A 19,508-nucleotide genomic window follows, 5' to 3' on the forward strand; every position below is an offset into this window, starting at 1 on the left:
AGATGGAGTCAGGGAGACAGGTTTCTCGATCAGTTAAATCTCGGATCTGGTGACCTGCTTGGAGGAGGAGTGTGAAGAAGATTGCTTATGTTTCTTCTTTCCCCCTTTGTCACGGGACTTTTTGGTGTCATTTGAGGCCGAGACAGAAGCAGAGTCGGCTTCTATTGTTGAGGACTTTCACTTTTTTGCCTGGACGTTCTCGTATCCGTGTCCCTCAAATGTGAGATGCCGCTCGAGTTCAGGTCGGCATTTGGATGATGATGATGCCTCATGGCTCAGTTTTGTAGAGCCAGCATGGGTAGAGTCATCACAATGACTCAATCTGTTGCTTTGAGTTCAGAGACATTGGGGGCATGGAGACAGTTGCTGAGGGGGCCAAATGCGGCTTCAAGACCTTTTCATATAAAATTGCCTAGAGTCAGAGAAAGGCAATTTTTCCAGGCCCAAGGGGTAAAGGCCCTACAATGGAGGCAACTCTGTTTATTATGCCCCTTGCCAAGGCACAGCAAGCAATGAGAGTCTAGGCCCATGATCTTGAAAGATAGTGATTGAGAGACCACACTTGCCATCAAGGGCTGAACGTCATCGAACAGTCTGGGTTCAAACCATAACATCAAGCAGAGTCCAAATCAGGAAACAGGGAGTAGTTAAAGCCAAACCGAGTCAAAAACCAGAGAATACTAAGTCAAATACCAATATTCGATAAGAGAAGAGTAGTCAAACGTGAAATCTGTTGTTTTGTAAAAACGCTATAAGCAAAAATGAAGGCAATTCTACAAATCAGTTCCTTCAATACTGCTAGCGCAGTGGACAAAAGAAAAATGAGCAGGAATGCTAGGGGTATATATATAGGGTGAATGGAGCCACAGCCAAAAAGTCTTCCTTGCAATTCTAGAAGGTTCAGAATGTCTCTGCACAGGCTCAAGAAAACCTTTTCATGTGAGTCACAGAAACCACAATGAAGAACTCACAGTTTACTAAGGAGTTTATCACACATGAAATTTGAACTAAAATTTATAGCAAATTTGAAGTGAAGGGAAGCAGAGTCAATTCGAATCCAAGGCAATTCACGTGATGAATTATCTCACGTGAAGAGAGGAATTGTGGCCATTCCTGAGACAAAGCAAAGCGAGTGCAAAATAAATTATCACACCAGTACATACCATGTGGAGTCACCAATTTGAATTGGCACCCTTGCGCATGCTCAGTGGGGCTCTGAATGCATTGTGAACCTTTGCACTTCTGAGATGAAGAAGGGGGCCACTTCTTGGTTCCATTTTCACGTGAATGCTAGACTCATGGGAATGATGGCTTCACATTTCTTCCTCCCTTCTATTTGGCCATCCCTGGCAGCCACATCTACATCTATCCTCCATGTCAGAGCCCACGTCCATTTCAGCCACATCTACATCTATCCTCCGTGTCAGATCCCACAGCCATTTCAGCCGCATCTACATCTATCCTCCTGTCATTCTCCTCATCCATTCCAGCCACATCTACATCTATCCTCCGTGTCAGAGCCCACATCCATTTCAGCCACATTTACATCTATCCTCCTGTCATTCTCCTCATCCATTCCAGCCACGTCTACATCTATCCTGCGTGTCAGAGCCCCCATCCATTTTTATTATTATTATTATTATTATTATTATTATTATTGAAATAATAAAAATATTTCACTGCATAATAATCAGTGTAGAAGCTTCAGCTTTACTTGAAAGTAAATCCTTTGGATCTGAGGGAGACCCATTTTGGAGGAGTGCAGAAATGATCCTGTTTCCCATAATAATAATAATAATAATAATAATAATAATAATAATTTCTATACCGCTTTTCCACATTGATCAAAGCGGTGTACAAAGCAAAGAATACAACAATACATCAATACAGAATAAAAATACAATATATAAACATACAATAAAACAGTGTAAAAAAAATTTCAAGTGCAATTTAAAAACTATTAAACCCAAGTCAGAGCCAGCTGAGCTGATAATCTGTGATGCAAATTACATATAGGGGGGGGGGGGGGGGGAACCACATGATATTAGAGCACATGGGGGAAAGCTTGATGGAAGAAAGGGGTCTTAAGTTTCTTTTTAAAGAGATCCAGGGAGGTGATAGAACGGAGCTCATCGGGAAGGGTGTTCCAGATTTTTGGGGCTGAGATAGAAAAGGCCCTTTGCGAGGTCGACGCATATTTCGCAGTTGGAACCCTCAACAAATTCTTCCCGGCCGACCTGAGTGTGCGGGGCGGATTGTATGGGGAGAATAGCCCTTATTCTCCATGCTCCCTAAAATACCACCTCCTTGAATCCAATCCACTCTCCTTTTCTTTGTAACAGTTGCCTTCTCTTAGGTTGCATCTGCACTGGGGAAAATAATCCGGTTTGACTCCACTTTAACTGTCCTGGCTCAATGCTATGGAATTCTGGGAACTGTAGTGTTGTGAGACATTGAGCCTTCTCTGCCAGAGAGCTCTGGTGCCTCAGCAAACTAATAAATTACTCTTATTATTATTATTTTGCAGTGCCTTGTTCTCCTTTGGGTACCCTGCCTCCAGCCTTGAGGAAAGGCAGGAAAGAAATTATTATTAAAGAAATATTATGCAGCCTCCATTCTTGAAGGAGTACCGGAAGCAAATGGAGCAAAATTACAGCGCTGCATCATTGGAAACTTGCCATCTTGGGGGGTTGGGGGGGGGGGGTGTACCAGGACAGAAGCTAAGTTGCATTCCACACCAGACCAATTTGGATTGAAATTGAGGTGAGCTTGGAAACAATTTTTGTGAATTCGCTTGTTAACGAATTCACAAAAATCAGGAGTCACTTTGGATTGACTTTGGATCTGGCTCGAAAGTACTCCCCATAGAAAGCAATCATGTGGAATAATACATCACGTTTTAACGTGAATTTGCATGGTTGGACCAGGAGTGACTGCGGATTGGAGCTGCAAAACCCATCGTCTGATAAGGGCCACTATGATTGTGATGATGACACATGCAATATTCTAATCTAAACAAAAAGGCTATGAAGAGTTGGAAATCTGCTGTGCAGATGTCAATCCCAGAGACAAACCTTATCAAGGATAAAGTGCAAAGCAGATGCTATTACATCAATGTGTAAAAATCAACACAGACAAAATGAAGTTACTGTCGGATTTCCATGGCAGCAGAATCTTGTTTCATTTACTTCTTTTTCTCTTTGATTCGATTTATATGGTTTGTCCTATCCACGAAGGGGTTCAAGAACTGAGGAAAAAACCTTTGTAGAAACAGTTCTACAGAAGGATAGGAGACTACCCATAAATGTCATTACAGCATGCAAGAATGAACCATGGCAGCAGAGGTGTTAAAGTGGTGGAATAGATCAAGGCTTAGAAGAAACTAGTTGCACTAAAAGACAGACAAAGGTTAATTTAGGGATTATACAGCATATTGCAAGAATTCCAAATGGTAAATTTTAAAGTCCATATTGTGTTAATAACTTTAGTACGTGCACAAAAAAGGCACAAAATTCTCTACATACTTTCAAAGCTCATAAGGCTTAGGAGACTTTTCTTGCTATTTTTAAAAAATATAAAGGGATTTTTTTTTGGTGGTGAGGCTGAGGAATGTAGCACTCCTTGGTCCCATTGACCCCCTCAACCTCTGGCAGTTGTTTTCTCCTGTATCAATAGGAAAGCATTCCATATAAGAAGTGCTCCCCAGTGTCAGTTGTCTGGATTGTAAAGATCATAAAGGAAAGCCAAACTAAAGGGACATGCAATAATGTAGTGTTAGAAGATGGGAACACCTAATAAGTGGAAGCAATAGTCGACGTACTGTATAGCTTCACTAATGTTACGTATATAATCAGTGACCAGCCTAAACATTCTTTAGATGGCTGCCAACCCCATCAAAGCTAGTTTTGGGGCTGTATAGAGAGTTGCTAGCAGGAGGAGAGGCCAAAAAAAAAAAAAAGTTGCCCTGCAATGGTGATTAGTTGTCAGCACGATATTGGATGTAGTTGTTAGATGTAAGTCAAACCTAGGTACTATTCCTCTTAAGCAAGATTGAGAGGCTGAAGTGTGTTAAAGTGCCAGTCTATCAAATCAGGCAGAGAACACCTCAAGGCATCAGTTTGGGCAGCATATGAGCGAAGAACTTATCAGCCCCTGCACAGCATTCCTAGCACACAACCTAAGACCAGCCAGGCACAGCCACCACTACCTCCTCCAAACTATTTGCCATGCTGACTGCACTGTCTTTTCTGGATGATTTCTGCAGCATGACAGAGCAGTGATGCCCTGGGTGACAGAAAATGACATTTCTCCCCAACAAGAAGGAACATGTCACCGGAAGCACTGGTAATTTTCCAGTGATGAAGTTACTAAATCTGCTGGAAAGTATATTTCCTCCAGAGGAACAGTATCTAAACACAAAGGTTTTCAGCATTCAGCGTGAACCTGGCACACCTGCTACCAACTAAATATGCCCCAGGCTGTTTAAACTTCATAAGGCTCATGATTAGTCAGCCAGACATTCAGAAATCCACTTCAGTAAGACTAGGATGTCAATTTGACGTCAAGATCTCCATTCTTATGTCCATGATTCCATGAAACTACAGATATGTTAAGAAGAGGTCAGTAAAGAATCCTATGCCAGAAGGATTCACTGAATCAATTTTTCCACAATTAAGCAATTTTCTGAAGCTATATGGAAATCCTAAGGTTTTCTGAATTATTCCATATATGGTTCAATCACAGTGCTGACCACCCTGCCAATCTGGGAGACAGGGGAAAATGGAGGTCTGCACTAGACCATGGGTGCTGAAATAGCCACATGATCATTTCCACTGTGAAACAATTGGGGAGGGGGGAAATCCAGCCCAGCGAGAATATGGTATCGCAAATCTATTCCAAGCAATGTCCCGCCTGTTGTCAGTAACAACCTGGTAGACATTTCTGGTGGCAAACAGCTTTTAACCCACTGAGTGAAGGATGACACTGCCTAACTGCAGGCAAAAATGTGCAGACAAATTATGTGCTAGCACAGAGCAGGGGCTCTCCTGTTGGAGTGTAGAGACGAGCTGTGTCCACTATGACCACATGCAGAGTTAATCCATGTAGGCAGGACACCCAGAAGAAGTTCTCTGTGAGAAGTCTGCAAAGGCTTTGAGCTGCAAGGAAAAATTTCCTCCCACACAGGCTTCAGCCTTGAGCCCCCGGCTTGAAGGAACGAACCTCGGACAACAGGGTTCACTCAACACGAGAGCTTTAATCTTTGTTTCATAAACTATATACAAAGATTATACAGAGTATCAGACAGCCGTCTTGAATGCTCTCCACAAACAAACAAAGTGCTTCGCCAACTACCAACCACAACAACCCAACAACGGAGATAGCTACCGTCTCCCTTTTATGGATGGTCTTCTGTGATGTCATGTGACAGCCATGCCACCAATGAAACCTTGCTGGTTTCATACCCAGTCATGATGCACTGCTGACTTTCACCTACTGTGCATGTTGCATCAGACTTCCCATGATACACAGCTCACCAAGTGCTGACTCATACACCTGCCACTTGAACTGTAGTAGCCTCAGCTCCAGTTCCTCCTGCTGGCCACATCCATGTCATTTTACAGGCCAATGTGGAACATGGTCCTGACATCTCTATCATAGCACACCTGGAAGCAATATAGCCCAAATTATATCTGATATCTGACATTACCATCCATCACCATTTATACCCTCAAACCCAGAAATGTCCATTTGGTGTAAGACAAAGTGAGGCATGAATCTACAGGCTTGAGGAATGGCTAAAGAACCGAACATTTATTATATGTGATAATTGCCCATTATATATTACACCTCTTTCCATTAAATTTGTCTGGGATAGCACTATTAGGTTAACAATGCCTTCAGGCAGGCCAGCAATTCCATTGAACTAATAACCTTTGCAACATTGTTTAACCAAAAGAAAAAAGATACGACAGTCACAATGTGACTCTTTTCTGAATGTTCTTTGCTAGCAGCCTTTAAAATTAATCCAACTACAGTACCTTATCTAGGTCTGTGCTGAAACTGAGGTTCCTCTTCCTTGTCACTTTTCTCAAGGGTGACACATACTCCACTAACACCTTCCATCCCAATCTAGCATGCACACAGGTAACAAGTTAAATCCTGCAGAAAAGCTGCTCCATTTGCCGTATCAGAAAGGAATAGACACCACTGCTGGAGAGAGCACAGCTGAACTACAGGTATGATATTTTTCTACCCAAGGCTAAGCTCTTCATTCCAACAATTCTGCCACAATAGTCAATGCAGCACAGTAATTTTTGGCCTAGGAGAAGATTACATTGAAAGGCTATTGCCCAGTAGCCTTGGACACCAAAGACCAAACCATCTGCCAAGACCTCTTCAAGCCATGAACAGTCTCAAGACGAAAAGTTCAATGACAATGACTTTGGATGGCACATGGTGGTGAAGAACCAGCACCAAAGGTATGAAGCTGAAACTAAGGGCTAGCTCTGGTCAACGGTACAGAAATCTTGATATTCCTACTACTACCCTCAGTAGGGCAACAATTAATAACAAGATAGGCTTGCCATCTTATATCATGTAGTAGGATGCAGGGAATAATGATGTCAAACATTATGTGTATGTGTGCCTTCAAATCACTTGCTGACATATGGTGAATCTATGAATTTCATAGGGTATTCTTAGACAGAGAATACTCAGAGATGGTTTGTCATTGCCCTCCTCTGAAATATAGCCTACAGCACATAGTATTTTGTGGCAGTCCTGCAATCCATATACTAATAGGTCTGGCCCTGTTTAGTTTTTAAGTTCAGATGGGATCTGGTGCCTTTAGGGTATTTTGGCCTCGCAAGGTGTAGACACACTGAAAAACTCAAGCAGTTGACACCACTTTAACTGCTATAACTCTATCCTACAGAATTCTGGGTTTAGTGAAGCACCAGAGATCTCTGACAGACTAGGCTAAAATACCCCAACAAACTACAAATCCCAGGATTCAGTAAGATAGAGTCATGGCAGTTAAAGTTTTGTCAATCTGCTTTAGTTCTGCAGTGTGGCTACTCAGCAATATTCACATCTACTGATGTTATGAGAAAAGATTTTAAATCCTTGGAATGCATGAAGAGACACACTCAGTGAAGCAACTCAGGAAACAGTTAAAATTATTTTCCACGTGAGCGGAAAAAGAAATTAAAAAGAAAACACCATTCCTGGAGTGGGGGGGGGGGGGTGGGAGGGGGGGAGGGAGAGGTAAAACATAAATAAATAGAGGAAATATTATGTGTGTGTGTGTGTAATTAGCTGAGAACACTGTTGAGATAGGATGTGATTAATTTGTTGGTTTGTAAGGTAAAATGTTATTTTAATAAACTCATATAATTTATTTTTCAAAAAGAAGCAACTCACTGAAAACACAAGTACATACAAGTGTGGATAATGTAATGTGGCATTTGAAAAAATGTAGTGCAACTGAAGAATAGTTCAGGGAAGAAAATCTGTGCTAGACCTCAGAATCCCCATTTTTATGGCAGGGAGAAGTAAAGTAGATTAACTTGTAATTATGGCGCTGTACAGACCAACACTTTGTGCCGGCCTGCACGCGTACTAGGGTTGCCTCAGGGCGTCCTTTCCAGATGCCCCGCAACCCTAGTACGTTGTAATGGCAGCGCCCATTCTACAAACAGAGCGGCGCGGACGTGACTCCTGGTAATGCAGAAGGGCGCCTGTGGCACCCTTTCCGTGGCGCTGGAAGGAGCTCCATTTTGGAGCTCCTTCCTGGGTTTGTGTCGCTGGCGCAGCCTTTACACAGCTGCACCAGCGACACAAAGGAGAAAGGGGCTGAGTGGCCCCTTTCTCCCTTTCCCCGCTGCTTGAAGCCCCAAGGACACCCCTTTCCAGGCTGCGGGGAAGCAGCTTTTTGCCGCTTCCCCGTGGCCTGGAAAAGCAGCAAATCGGGGCCTCAGGGCTGCTGCTGTGGCAGCTGAGGCCCCGATCTGTCGGGGAAAGGGGCGGGCACAGGCTGCCCCAAAGGGGCAGTCTGTACACCGCCTATGGTTCTCTTCTGCAGAAGATGCCACCAAGGCGATGAAAAGGCACCATCAGCACTGTTAAAGAAGCAAGAGGCATGAACCAAAAATTGTGACTTGTACAAAACGGACATACATCTGAAACAAGTGACCCCAGGCATCCCAAAGACACAAAAAGCAAAGCTGAACTGAATAAAACAAAATATACAAAGCAGAATGCCAACAGACACTTAATTTCAACAATTACATTGCAATTTAGCAAAGCAGCAGCATCTCTGGACTGCTGGCACCACCTGCAGGTGTAAAAAAATAATTTCTCAAATACGGCTTACTACTGTGCAGGAAGGATACGAGACACAGGAAAAGGAAGAACAAGGTACAAACAAAAAGGATGGCTTGCAGGACTCCACAGCGACACCTAGAGCTCACTTTCTCATGGTGATTTTTCTTCTTTTCTAAAGTAGAATACCCAAACTGTAGGCAATAGATAGATGGACTCTGTGGGCAAGTAGCCTCAGTAAGTGAAACTTGACTCACTGTAAACTTTAAAGACCTTTTCTATGGCACAGACGTATGCAGCGGTTCTTTGGTCCAAGCCTAGGTTGTACCTTGTAGCTGTGGCCATGATTTGCTACAAAGATAGAACATAAACATAAGTAAAAATGGCTCCAGTCAGTACTCTTGTCCTAAGCCAAAATTTCAAAGGTGGCGGTTACAAAGAATTGGGTTGAGATGCCATTGTAAATTATGAGGGCTTTTTTCATCATGCTATGACAAGTATCACAAAGCAAATAAATAAATAACAGTAAGATAGTAAGGACTTGGCCTGAAATGTAAAAAAACAAAACAAAACCACACAGAGAAATTCAAATCACAGGCACTTACCTTAGCTGAACGCTCCATAGTGAAAGCCAAACCTGAGTGCACAATATCTTTCTCTGAGGCACCCTATAAGAAATAAAGAAGTTTGAGAAAGGCATGTATCGCAAGGCTTCTTCTGTCAATGCTTCGAGGCCACCTTTCTACCTCAGGAACATCTGAAGACGCCTCATGAATGACACTGACCTAACATCCATCCTTAATACACCTTCCCTACATGTTTAAGGGCTAGTGTCTTCAGTGTCTTTTTCCTATAAATCTTACATCTGTGGTAGAATGTTTCATGTGCTTTTATTGTTATGATTTCATTCAGTCAGAAGCTTGCCTTAAAACAAACAAAATTCAGCTTTATTTACAAGAATGAAGTACGAATGTAGCTCATTTAAGATAGTTCCATAGATAGTATGTTTCAATAGTGATAATAAATCAACAGTTGCAAGTACTTCACTTCTCAGTTTCTTCTCACTGAACTCTTTTACAACTAAACTGTTCTTTTTGTCCGGGAAAGCTGCCAAGACTGCTGATAATGGCTCAAAACAGCCTAGCAGAGCTTTATAATCAGAACTAAAGGTCTTTACAAATGCAAGAAATAAAGTACAGTATCCAAGTACCAGTTCAATGTCCAATAGAGAAGCGTGAAACAATCCAAGGGTCCAGGGTTCTAGAAAGGCAGACTGAGCAAGGCAATTCCAAGGTCCAGAGGTCTAGAGGGTCAAGATCAGTCAGTAGTTCAAGAGGCAAGGCCACAAAGTCCAAAGGAGTCAGAAAAACATGCTTTCACCAGAAAAATCAGATAATCTCTGACAAAGGAGCTCAGTGACCTGCACCTGTTTATATTACCCAGATCCTAATCACAGGTGCTTCCTGATTGCTGAATGTTTCTCATAAAGCCTCCTGGACAGGCAGAGGAATGCCCTTTCAGACCTTTACTGGCTAAAGGTAGGTACTTCATTGTCCTGCTTGTCCATATTGTCTGTGCCTGGAATCTCTACTGGTGGAAGGCTGGGCTGCTGAGTTTCCTGACACAGAACAGGCTCTGCTTGAGTTGGCAGAGCAGAGCTGGGGCTCAAACTCAGCCATCTTCTTGAGTCCTTCTAGATGAGCATGACACTTTTCTGCCTCTAAACTATTCTCTTCTGCCTATTAAGTCTTTACTCCTTCAAGGGAATTCTGAATTCCACCAAAGGACTCTGCACTGAATCTCACCTGACTACCGAATGACTGACTCCTCTCCTTTTATAACCATTCTTCCCACAGCAGCCACTAGCCTACAGCCAGCCTGAACCAAGATTGGCTACTGTTAAACGAGCCTGCCTAGTGACTTGTCACAGCATTATATTTATGTATTGCTCATTAACTGTGAGTCATTAAATTCACAGGGCACATCACTAGCATCCTAACTTCCCCCCTAATACTGCTGTGAGGATAAAATGACAATCACAAGTGTACTGTCCTCAACCTCTAGAAACAGGCAGGAAAAAATAGTGTAAACAAAAATTGGTACATCACTCTCAACAAGCCGTTACTGCCTCCGCCAAAGCTTAGGGTTGGGTGCCTTATGACACACAGCTCTCCTTCTCCTTGTAGCTGGCATCAGCTGGGGCAGTACAGATGCCTGACCTGGATACTGTATTGGGTTGGGTGATGGTCAATACGACAGAGGCTTTGTGAATAGAGATTTTTTGGAGTACTCTGTCACTAGTAACCCAGTGTTTGGTATCAACTTTGGCTGGTCCACCAATTGCAATCTTTCCTGGGCAGAAATAACATAACTATAGTCATTAATGTACTGTTAGCTTACCAATTAGCCTACTGCAATGCATGCCATATGGGGCTGCCCTTGAGGACAATTCAGAAGCTGCAGCTAGTGCAAATGCTGCAGTAGTCTATTGACTAGAACAGGGGTTCCCAACCTGTGCTCCAAGGAGCCCTTAGGTCTCCGCATGCACTTCCCAGGTGCTCCATGGCTACTCCAGAAAATGAAAGAAATAAAAACTGAATGGAATAAAAGAATAGGAATGTATTTTATATGTACTCCTAAACACCATTAACTTGAAGACATAGGGTAGGCCTATTAGGGGCTCCAACCTAGAAATAAAGGGCTCCACAAATGAAAAAGCTTAGGAACCCATGGGGTAGAATAATGCAGAAAAAACATATATAACATCACTCTTTAAAGGAGCTACAACATCAGCCAGTACACATCCACTTAAGGGGCTGGTGATGACATATAAAAGTCCTAAATGGCTTGAGACATTGGTACTTGAGGCAGCTCCTCTCCCCATACATGCCTGCCCAAAAATTGAGGTCTGGTGGAGGGCTGCTTCTTTGTGTACCACCAACAAAGGAATGCATTGTGGGAGAACACAGGAAAGGGCCTATTTTTACTGTGGTTTCTTGCTTGTGAAATACCCTCACCTTGGAGATCCAACTAGTGTCTATGATGGGGCCATTCCAGCACCAAGTAAAAACATGGCTTTTTTATCAAAGCCTAGATTTCATCCAAAACTGCACATGAATTTAAAAACAGTTTTAAACTGTCTTAATTTGGTAAACTGTTTCATATGTTTTCAAACTTTTAAAATCATCTTTATTATTTTAAAGTTATTGAAATAATTGTCTTGAGATTTTAGACACAAATATTAGATGAGATACAAATATTTAAATACTTACATGCACAACATGCATACATACATGGCACACATACATAAACTCCTTATGAAGTCTTATTGAAATCTTCTCCAATATTTTTAAGTACTGCATAGACCTACAGACCTTCTGAATAAGCAGAGCTGGATCAGAACTGGATCCAAACTCTGGAAAGTATGCTCAATTCTGAGGTTTATGATAATCAGAGATTAAATTTAAGGTGCCCATTAGAAAACAGCTTGGTCAAGGACTGTTCTGTCATAGTTAAAAAAAAAAGCCAGGAAGTCATGTGGCATCCAGCCAGATTAAAAATATATATTCACATCTTATAGTTTCCCAAGCAACTTTCACCTAGGGATTGTCCTCAAGGGGAAAGAGGAAAGAAGAGGGAGAGTGTTTAGGAATATTATGACTTACTGCCACTCTGGCGTGGAATTCTGGTGTAGGCACAATTGGAATTTGTCCATCAGTCTTTCCAAACTTTTTCTCCAGACTTTGCTGCACTGACATCAGCAGATGGTAGTTGGAGTCACGCTCATATTTGAAAGTGAGGCGTCCATAGCTGACATGGTTCAGATTCTTCAGCCATTCAAAGAAGGAGACTGTCACTCCACCTGCATTTATGTATAAATCCTGACCAAAAATAGAAAAGTAGCTCTAGGGAACTCCTGATAAGAAAGCTGCAGGAACATAATACTATCTATTCAGAGAGTTTCATGTATTACTCTCAATATTTTTAATCAGTTGTTGTCATCATCCATCATCACTGTCTTTATGTATACCCCCTCCTTTCCCTCAAAATTCATACTCATTTTTCCTTCCTGTTAGTTCCCCACTATGATTCTAATTTTAACTATCATGACAACATCCTATGGAATACGGAGATTTTCAGTGTGTGTATGTGTGTGTTACTGAGTGGTCTTGATTTTAACAAATTCTTCCCAAAAGCCATAGAATCACAGAATATTAGTTATGTTAGTATCGCTACCAGATCTAGGTAGAGTGAATTCCATAAAGCAATTATGACTTGGGTAAAGAAGTGTTTACTCTGTCCTGACTCTACTGCTCAAAAGTTCTACGGGTTAACTACAAGTTCTAGCAGTGTGAGAGAAGGAAGACAACCTCTCTATTTGTTTTCTCCATATTACACGTAATTTTATAAATTTCTAGCATACTCCTATCACCCTTTTTTTGGGAAACAAACATAAACATTGCAATTGCTTTACTCTTTTCTCACTGGAAAGTGCTCCATCTCCTTGATGACCTGGGCTACCCTTTCTTAGCAACAGAAATAGCAAGTACATTTCTATAACGCTTATCAGTGCACTTAGGCACTCTGTAAGATTCGGTTTACAATGTGTAAGCTAATTGCCGCCAAGAAGCTGGGAACTCATTTTAGTGACCTTGGAAAGATACCAGGCTGAGTTGACTGGAGCCCCTGCCTGGGATTGAACTCACAACCTTGTGGCTGTGAGTGAGTGACTGACTGAAGTACTGGCATTTAACTACTGCGTCACCAGGGCTTCTTAAACCTTTCCCATCTCTACAAAAATTTTTATTTGAGATGGTTCAACTAGACCCATGCATAGGTTTCCAAGTATAGCTGGCTCTCAGCATTAAACTGCTATACTGGAAATCTTATTCTCATTCTTATTCATACTCATCCCTAGCTTAGAATTTACCTTTCTTTCCACTGCTACTAAACACTTGAGTTGATGTTTTCATCATAACCCCAGGATCTGTTTTCTGGTTGATCACTGCCAGGTCAAAGACCACCAATCTACATGTGACAGTTGCAGTGTGCATCTCTTATTCATTCTCTCTTTAGCCAGTTTATCATCAAATCATCCAATCCGCAGAGGTCCTCCCTCCCAAAGCCCTTCACATACTGCTTGGGATTTCACCAAGTAACATGGTATCTCCTAGAAGTTCAGCCACCAAGCTGTTCACCTCTCACTCTAGATCATCTATTAATAGCAGGGGGGGGTAAAGCATAGGGTGGGGGGGGGGCGCGTTATGCCCCAAGAAAGGAAAAATGTTTTGCCCCCAAATGCCCTCTGGGAAGTTTGGGGACATTTTCACTATATTTCTGCACCCTCTCTATGAAATTCATGGGGTTGCCACAAATGGACAGATGAAGGCACATACACACAAACACATGGGCTATTTTAGGCCCAGGAGAGGGCCTAAACAGAAAGTCAATAATAAGTGTGAAGTCAAAGGCTTTCATGGCTGGCATCCATAGTTGCTGCAGCCACATAGTCCAAAAAGCCCACAGAAAACTATGAATAGTAAGTGTTTTTTATCACCTGTTACTAAAAAATGGCCCCTCCTGGATCTAAAATGGCCCTATGGAGGCAAAAACATGGCAGAAGTATAGACATTTGGGGGAAAAACATTTAATAAATAATAATAATAATAAAATTTTTATTTATATGCCGCCCTTCCTCCGATCAGGGCGGCTCACAACATAATTAAAATACAAACAATTCCAATAAAAACATATTTAAAAACAAACCAACAGTAAAGCCCCAAAGCCCAACCTCTTGGCCACGAAAGAGAGGAGGGAGGCCCACAGGATATTTACTCGGGGAATGCCTGTTGGAATAGGAAGGTTTTGAGGTCCTTCCTAAATTGGGCCAGGGTGGTGGACGAGCGGAGCTCTGTGGGCAGCGCATTCCAAAGGGCTGGGGCAGCTATGGAGAACGACCTCCGAGTGGTGGAGGCCAACCTAGCCCCAGGCACCTTCAGTAGCTGCTGCCCAGACGTTCTGAGAGTGCGAGGCGGAATGTATATTTGATTTTTGTTTTTCAAAAGGAGGGTGTGGTGGGGCTCTGTTTAATAACCCCTTCCAAGATCCCATTTGCCCATCCCTGCCTTATGGCAAGAGCTGGCCATGTACTCCTTCCTTCATCTACTTCCTATTCTGTAACCAGATACAAATGTCTAATGGAAGAAGATCCAATGATGTAAAGAGGGGTGATCAGGTAGACATTATGCAATTGAACTTGTAACACATTCCCTCCATCAACAGCTTCTAAGTTGACTTTACAATTAAGGTCTACTCAATAACCTTTGGTGTGGAATATGCAAAAAGCCTTCCAAGTATATAATGTCTAGCTGATCACCCCTCTCTATGTGCTTACTGACTGAAAACATCTCTGAGTAATGCTATTACCATTGATCCAAACTATTCTGAAGGAAGCAAATAGATCACCTCTGAAAGACCAATTCAGAAGACAGCTCATTTATTTGGAGATAGGTGCTCCCAGAAGCACAGCAGGAAAGAGACTGGCATAGGGGAGACATGTACTATTCTTTTTTCAAGTCCAACGTACTTTAATGTTTTCCACAAAGATGGATATTTTCATCACACAAAACAATTTGATTTTATTGACAAGGGTCTGCTTTTAATCATTTGAGCTGTTTTACATAATGCTGATAAGAACATAACAAGTAAATAAAAGCAACATACATTATGAGTATCTCTTGGCCAGAATTCTGAAATCTGAAATACTCCAAAATTGTTCATGTGGCTGGTAACATAATGACACCTTTGCCTTCTGATATTTCAATGTACACAAATTTTCTTTCATGCACAAAATGATTAAAAATATTATGTATAGAATTACCTTCAGGCTATGTATATAAGGTGTAGCATATGAAACATAAATTTCATGTTTAAACTGGGATCCCATTTCCAAGATACCTTATTAAGTATATGCATATATTCCAAAATCCCAAAAAGTTTGAAATCCAAAACACTTCTGGTCACAAGCATTTCGGATAAGGGATACTAAATCTGTAACAGAGAAAGCCACCCCCACTGCTTAATAGTATAGCAACCGGAGGGACTAAATGCAGTGCCTAATCCTAGCAGAGGCAAGACTTAAAAAAAGAACAGTGCATTTAATCATTTTACATCGAGTTACTGCCAGGCTGCTCCACACAATCCCAATTTCACAATGCTGAGGAGCTCAATTATACTTATTTGCACAACAGCACTACAAAAAAGCTTGCCTTATTCTAAAGTAAGGTTCCGGATGCTACAGAAGACAATGCTCAATAGTTGTGGTTTAACCAGAGGGGCAAGCATCAAGATATCAAACGGGATCAGTGGAGACAAGCAATGTGCAGACATACCGGAAGAACAAGTATCTTTCTCTGAAGGAAGATGTCATGGGCCGCTGGAGTTGTGGGGCCATTAGCACCTTCAGCAATTATCTGTGAGGCGCCAGAAACAAAACAAAACAAAAAGATAACAGGAGACATCAGAATAACAGCTAAAATACAAGCAAACCTTGAGAAGCTATCCTGATAAATTACCTTTGTGCAGGATATGGAAATGATTCTGTAAAATGTTATCTCAAAAAACTACTACCATTTAGAACGCATCCAGGTACATTCAGCTACAAGAAACCTGCCTATCCCTGTCCCAATATATGAAAACTCAACAAATGGCCTCTGAGACTGGGGCTGAATCTACACTGCAGAAATAATGCAGTTTGACTTTAACTGCCATGGTTTAGTGCAACGGGATTCTGGGATTTGACTTTTATAAGCTATTTAGCCTTCTCTCTAATAGGTTTTGTGCGACAGAACCAGAAATCCCAGAATTCCACATCATTAAGCCATGGCAGTTAAAGTATTAAATGGCATTATTTCTACAGTGCAGATTGGCTCTAAGAGAAGTTTACAAATTTGTAACATTGCTCTCAACTATATCTTTAAAACAGCAAAATCTTTAAGAAGGAACAAAAGGGTCAATAAGGTCAGCTCCATCACAATTTCAATCACAATGACAACTGCCATCTGCCGGCCTGAGAGGGAGTTCGCCAGGCAAGTCCAGCTCCATCAGGACTAAGCCTGAAGGAAGGAGACTCCGCCCTCCACAACTGCCATCTGCCGGCCTCAGAGGGAGTTCGCCAGGCAAGTCCAGCTCCATCAGGACTAGCCTGGAAGAAGGAAGAGCCCTCCCTCCAATCCATCTGCCTTGGTCCAGGCCTCAGAGGGAGAGAAGAACCACTGGACCTCATCCCCTTTCCCTCCATCATTCCCTTATCCTTTTGTTTCATGTCTTTTAGATTGTAAGCCTGAGGGCAGGGAACTGTCTGATTAAAAATAATATTGTAAGCCGTCCTGAGAGCCATTAGGGCTGAAGGGCGGGATATAAATACCTAAATAAATAAATAAATAAATTTAAATACTGGGTCTTTGAACAGATCAGGCATGAACTCTCCCTAGAAGCCAAGATGATCAAATCGAAGCTACGTTATGAGAAGGCACAACTCATTAGAAAAGACAATAATGCTATGAAAGGTAGAGAGTAGCAGAAAGAAAAAATTACCACTGGCCAGATCGAATCAAGGAGGTCATAGGCCTGAATTTACAGGACCCGAGCAGAGCAGTGGAGGATAGAGGGGCTTGGAGATCCACAGGGTTGCCATGAACTGAAGTCAACTTGAGGGCAGTTAACAATAAATTAAATTTGGGAGATTGTGTAGAACCCATCCATCTCCTCTAACTGATTCCGTACTATAATCTCTCTCCTGATATGGATTTGAAAGCACCTAATTTAACATTCAGGGGCTGCAGTGGCTCAAGTAGTTAAGGTGCTGACTCTGTTGACTGCAAGATCGGCAGGTTGACAGTTTGAGACCTGAGTGCCACATGATGGAGTGAGCTCCCATCACTAGTCCCAGCCTCTGCCAACCTAGCAGTTCAAAAGCATGCAAATGCAAGTAGATAAATAGGTACCACTCTGGTGGGAAAGTAAACAACATTCTCTGCAATCATGCTGGCCACATGATCACAGAGTAGTCTCTGCCAATGTTGACTCTTTGGATTAGTAACAGAGATAAGCATTGCCCCCTATGGTCGAACATGACTGGCAACCTTGTAAATGGAGAATACCTTTTAGTTTACCTTTAACATCCACTCCCTATTATTTTCATAATTTTTCAAATGTGATTTGAGATAAATTAGCAATCACAAATGGCTGTTTCATCTGTTTCTTCTCCATGACTCCCAGAACTGAGAAGCTTGACAACATTAAACTGTAACTCTTTAAGAAGAGTAATGGATTTCAGTTCTAGTCCTGACAACTTCTAATAGGTCACTTCAGGAGCCAATATTGCTAATCACTGTGCTGTGTGTATGCATGTGTGTATTTTAATATATGTTTTAACCTGGTTTCAATTATTTTTGGTTTTTTGTTTTTTTTTAAATTTGGTTGATTTTTTTAAGACTCAGCAGAGAAACCACTGGGTGATCTGGGCAAGCCAACATGCTCTCAGCCTCACAGGAAGGCAAAGGAAAATCTCTCTGAACAAATCTTATAATAATACTAATAATTTAATTAATAGTTTATTTATATACTGCTATTCCAAAGATCATAGGGTGAACAGCAATAAGCTAATTAGCAAGCAAGCTAATTGCCCCCAACAGCTGGGTTACTCATTTTAGCGACCTCGGGAAGGATGCAAGCCTGATCGAACTTGGACCCTTTTGCTGGTCTTTGAACTCGCAACCTTGTGGTTCGAGTGATGGCTGCAGTACAGGCCATTTACCCACTGCGCCCCCAGGCTCCTAATAGGTTTTATTTATATACCGCCCATCACTGGGAATCCGAGCGGTTTACAATATAGGGGATAACAGACAGTTCCCTCCCATAGGCTTACAATCTAAAAGACACGACACAAAAGGAGAAGGGAATGGTGAGGGGGGAGGGAATCAGGTCCAGCATTCTTCTCTCCTTCTGAGGCCTGGACCAAGACAGATGGACCGGAGGAGGGCTTCTTCTTCAGGCTAGCCCCTGATGGAACTGGGCCACCTTCTCTCTCCCTCAGAGCCGAAAGATGACATTAGGGAGGGAGGAGCCTCTTTCTTCGGCCAGCTCCTGATGTACTGGGCCAGCCTTCTCTCTCCCTCAGAGGCCGAAAGATGACAGTTAGGGAGGGAGGAGCCTCTGTCTTCAGGCTACCCCGATGGAACTGGGCCAGCCTTCTCTCTCCCCAGAGACCACGATGACAGTTAGGGAGGGAGGAGCCTCCTTCTTCAGGCCAGCCCCTGATGGTATGGGCCAGCCTTTCCTCTCCCCAAGGCGCAACAATGACAGTTAGGGAGGGAGGAGCCTCCTTCTTCAGGCCAGCCCCGATGGTACTGGGCCAGCCTTCTCTCTCCCTCAGAGCCGAAAGATGACAGTTAGGGAGGGAGGAGCCTCTTTCTTCAGGCTACGCCCTGATGGTACTGGGCCAGCCTTCTCTCTCCCTCAGAGGCCGAAGATGACAGTTAGGGAGGGAGGAGCCTCTTCTCAGGCCAGCCCTGATGGTACTGGGCCAGCCTTCTCTCTCCTCAGAGGCCGAAAGATGACAGTTAGGGAGGGGAGCCTCTCTTCAGGCTAGCCCTGATGGAACTGGGCCAGCACTTCTCTCTCCCTCAGAGGCCGAACATGACAGTTAGGGAGGGAGGAGCCTCTTCTTCAGGCCAGCCCCTGATGGTACTGGGCCAGCCTTCTCTCTCCCTCAGAGGCCGAAAGATGACAGTTAGGAGGGAGGAGCCTCTTTCTTCAGGCCAGCCCCTGATGGTACTGGGCCAGCTCTCTCTCTCCCTCAGAGGCCAAAGATACAGTTAGGAGGGAGGAGCCTCTGTCTTCAGGCTAGCCCCTGATGGTACTGGCCAGCCTTCTCTCTCCCTCAGAGGCCGAACAATGACAGTTAGGGAGGGAGGAGCCTCCTTCTTCAGGCTACGCCTGATGCTACTGGGCCAGCCTTCTCTCTCCCTCAGAGGCCGAATGATGACAGTTAGGGAGGGAGGAGCCTCCTTCTTCAGGCCAGCCCTGATGGTAGGCCAGCCTACTCTCCATGAAAACCCCATAGGTTTGCCTTAGGGTCAGCATAAGTGGGAAACGACTTGAAGTCAACAACACTTTTTTTTATT

The 19,508-nt window shown here is 42.9% G+C and overlaps 1 protein-coding gene across 1 annotated transcript in view; it reads right to left on the reverse strand.

The window, feature by feature from the left end:
• Positions 1-8,254: 8,254 nt before the first annotated feature.
• Positions 8,255-19,508, reverse strand: part of LOC121920364 (glutamate dehydrogenase, mitochondrial-like) — a 39,492-nt gene continuing 28,238 nt past the window's right edge. The window contains 4 exon segments of the mRNA XM_042447495.1: positions 8,255-8,673; positions 8,928-8,990; positions 11,988-12,203; positions 15,714-15,944. Coding sequence (XP_042303429.1) covers positions 8,557-8,673; positions 8,928-8,990; positions 11,988-12,203; positions 15,714-15,944 — 627 coding nt within the window. The 3' untranslated portion in view covers positions 8,255-8,556.

Source organism: Sceloporus undulatus, chromosome 2 (assembly GCF_019175285.1).
Source record: "Sceloporus undulatus isolate JIND9_A2432 ecotype Alabama chromosome 2, SceUnd_v1.1, whole genome shotgun sequence".
Classification (NCBI taxonomy): domain Eukaryota; kingdom Metazoa; phylum Chordata; class Lepidosauria; order Squamata; family Phrynosomatidae; genus Sceloporus; species Sceloporus undulatus.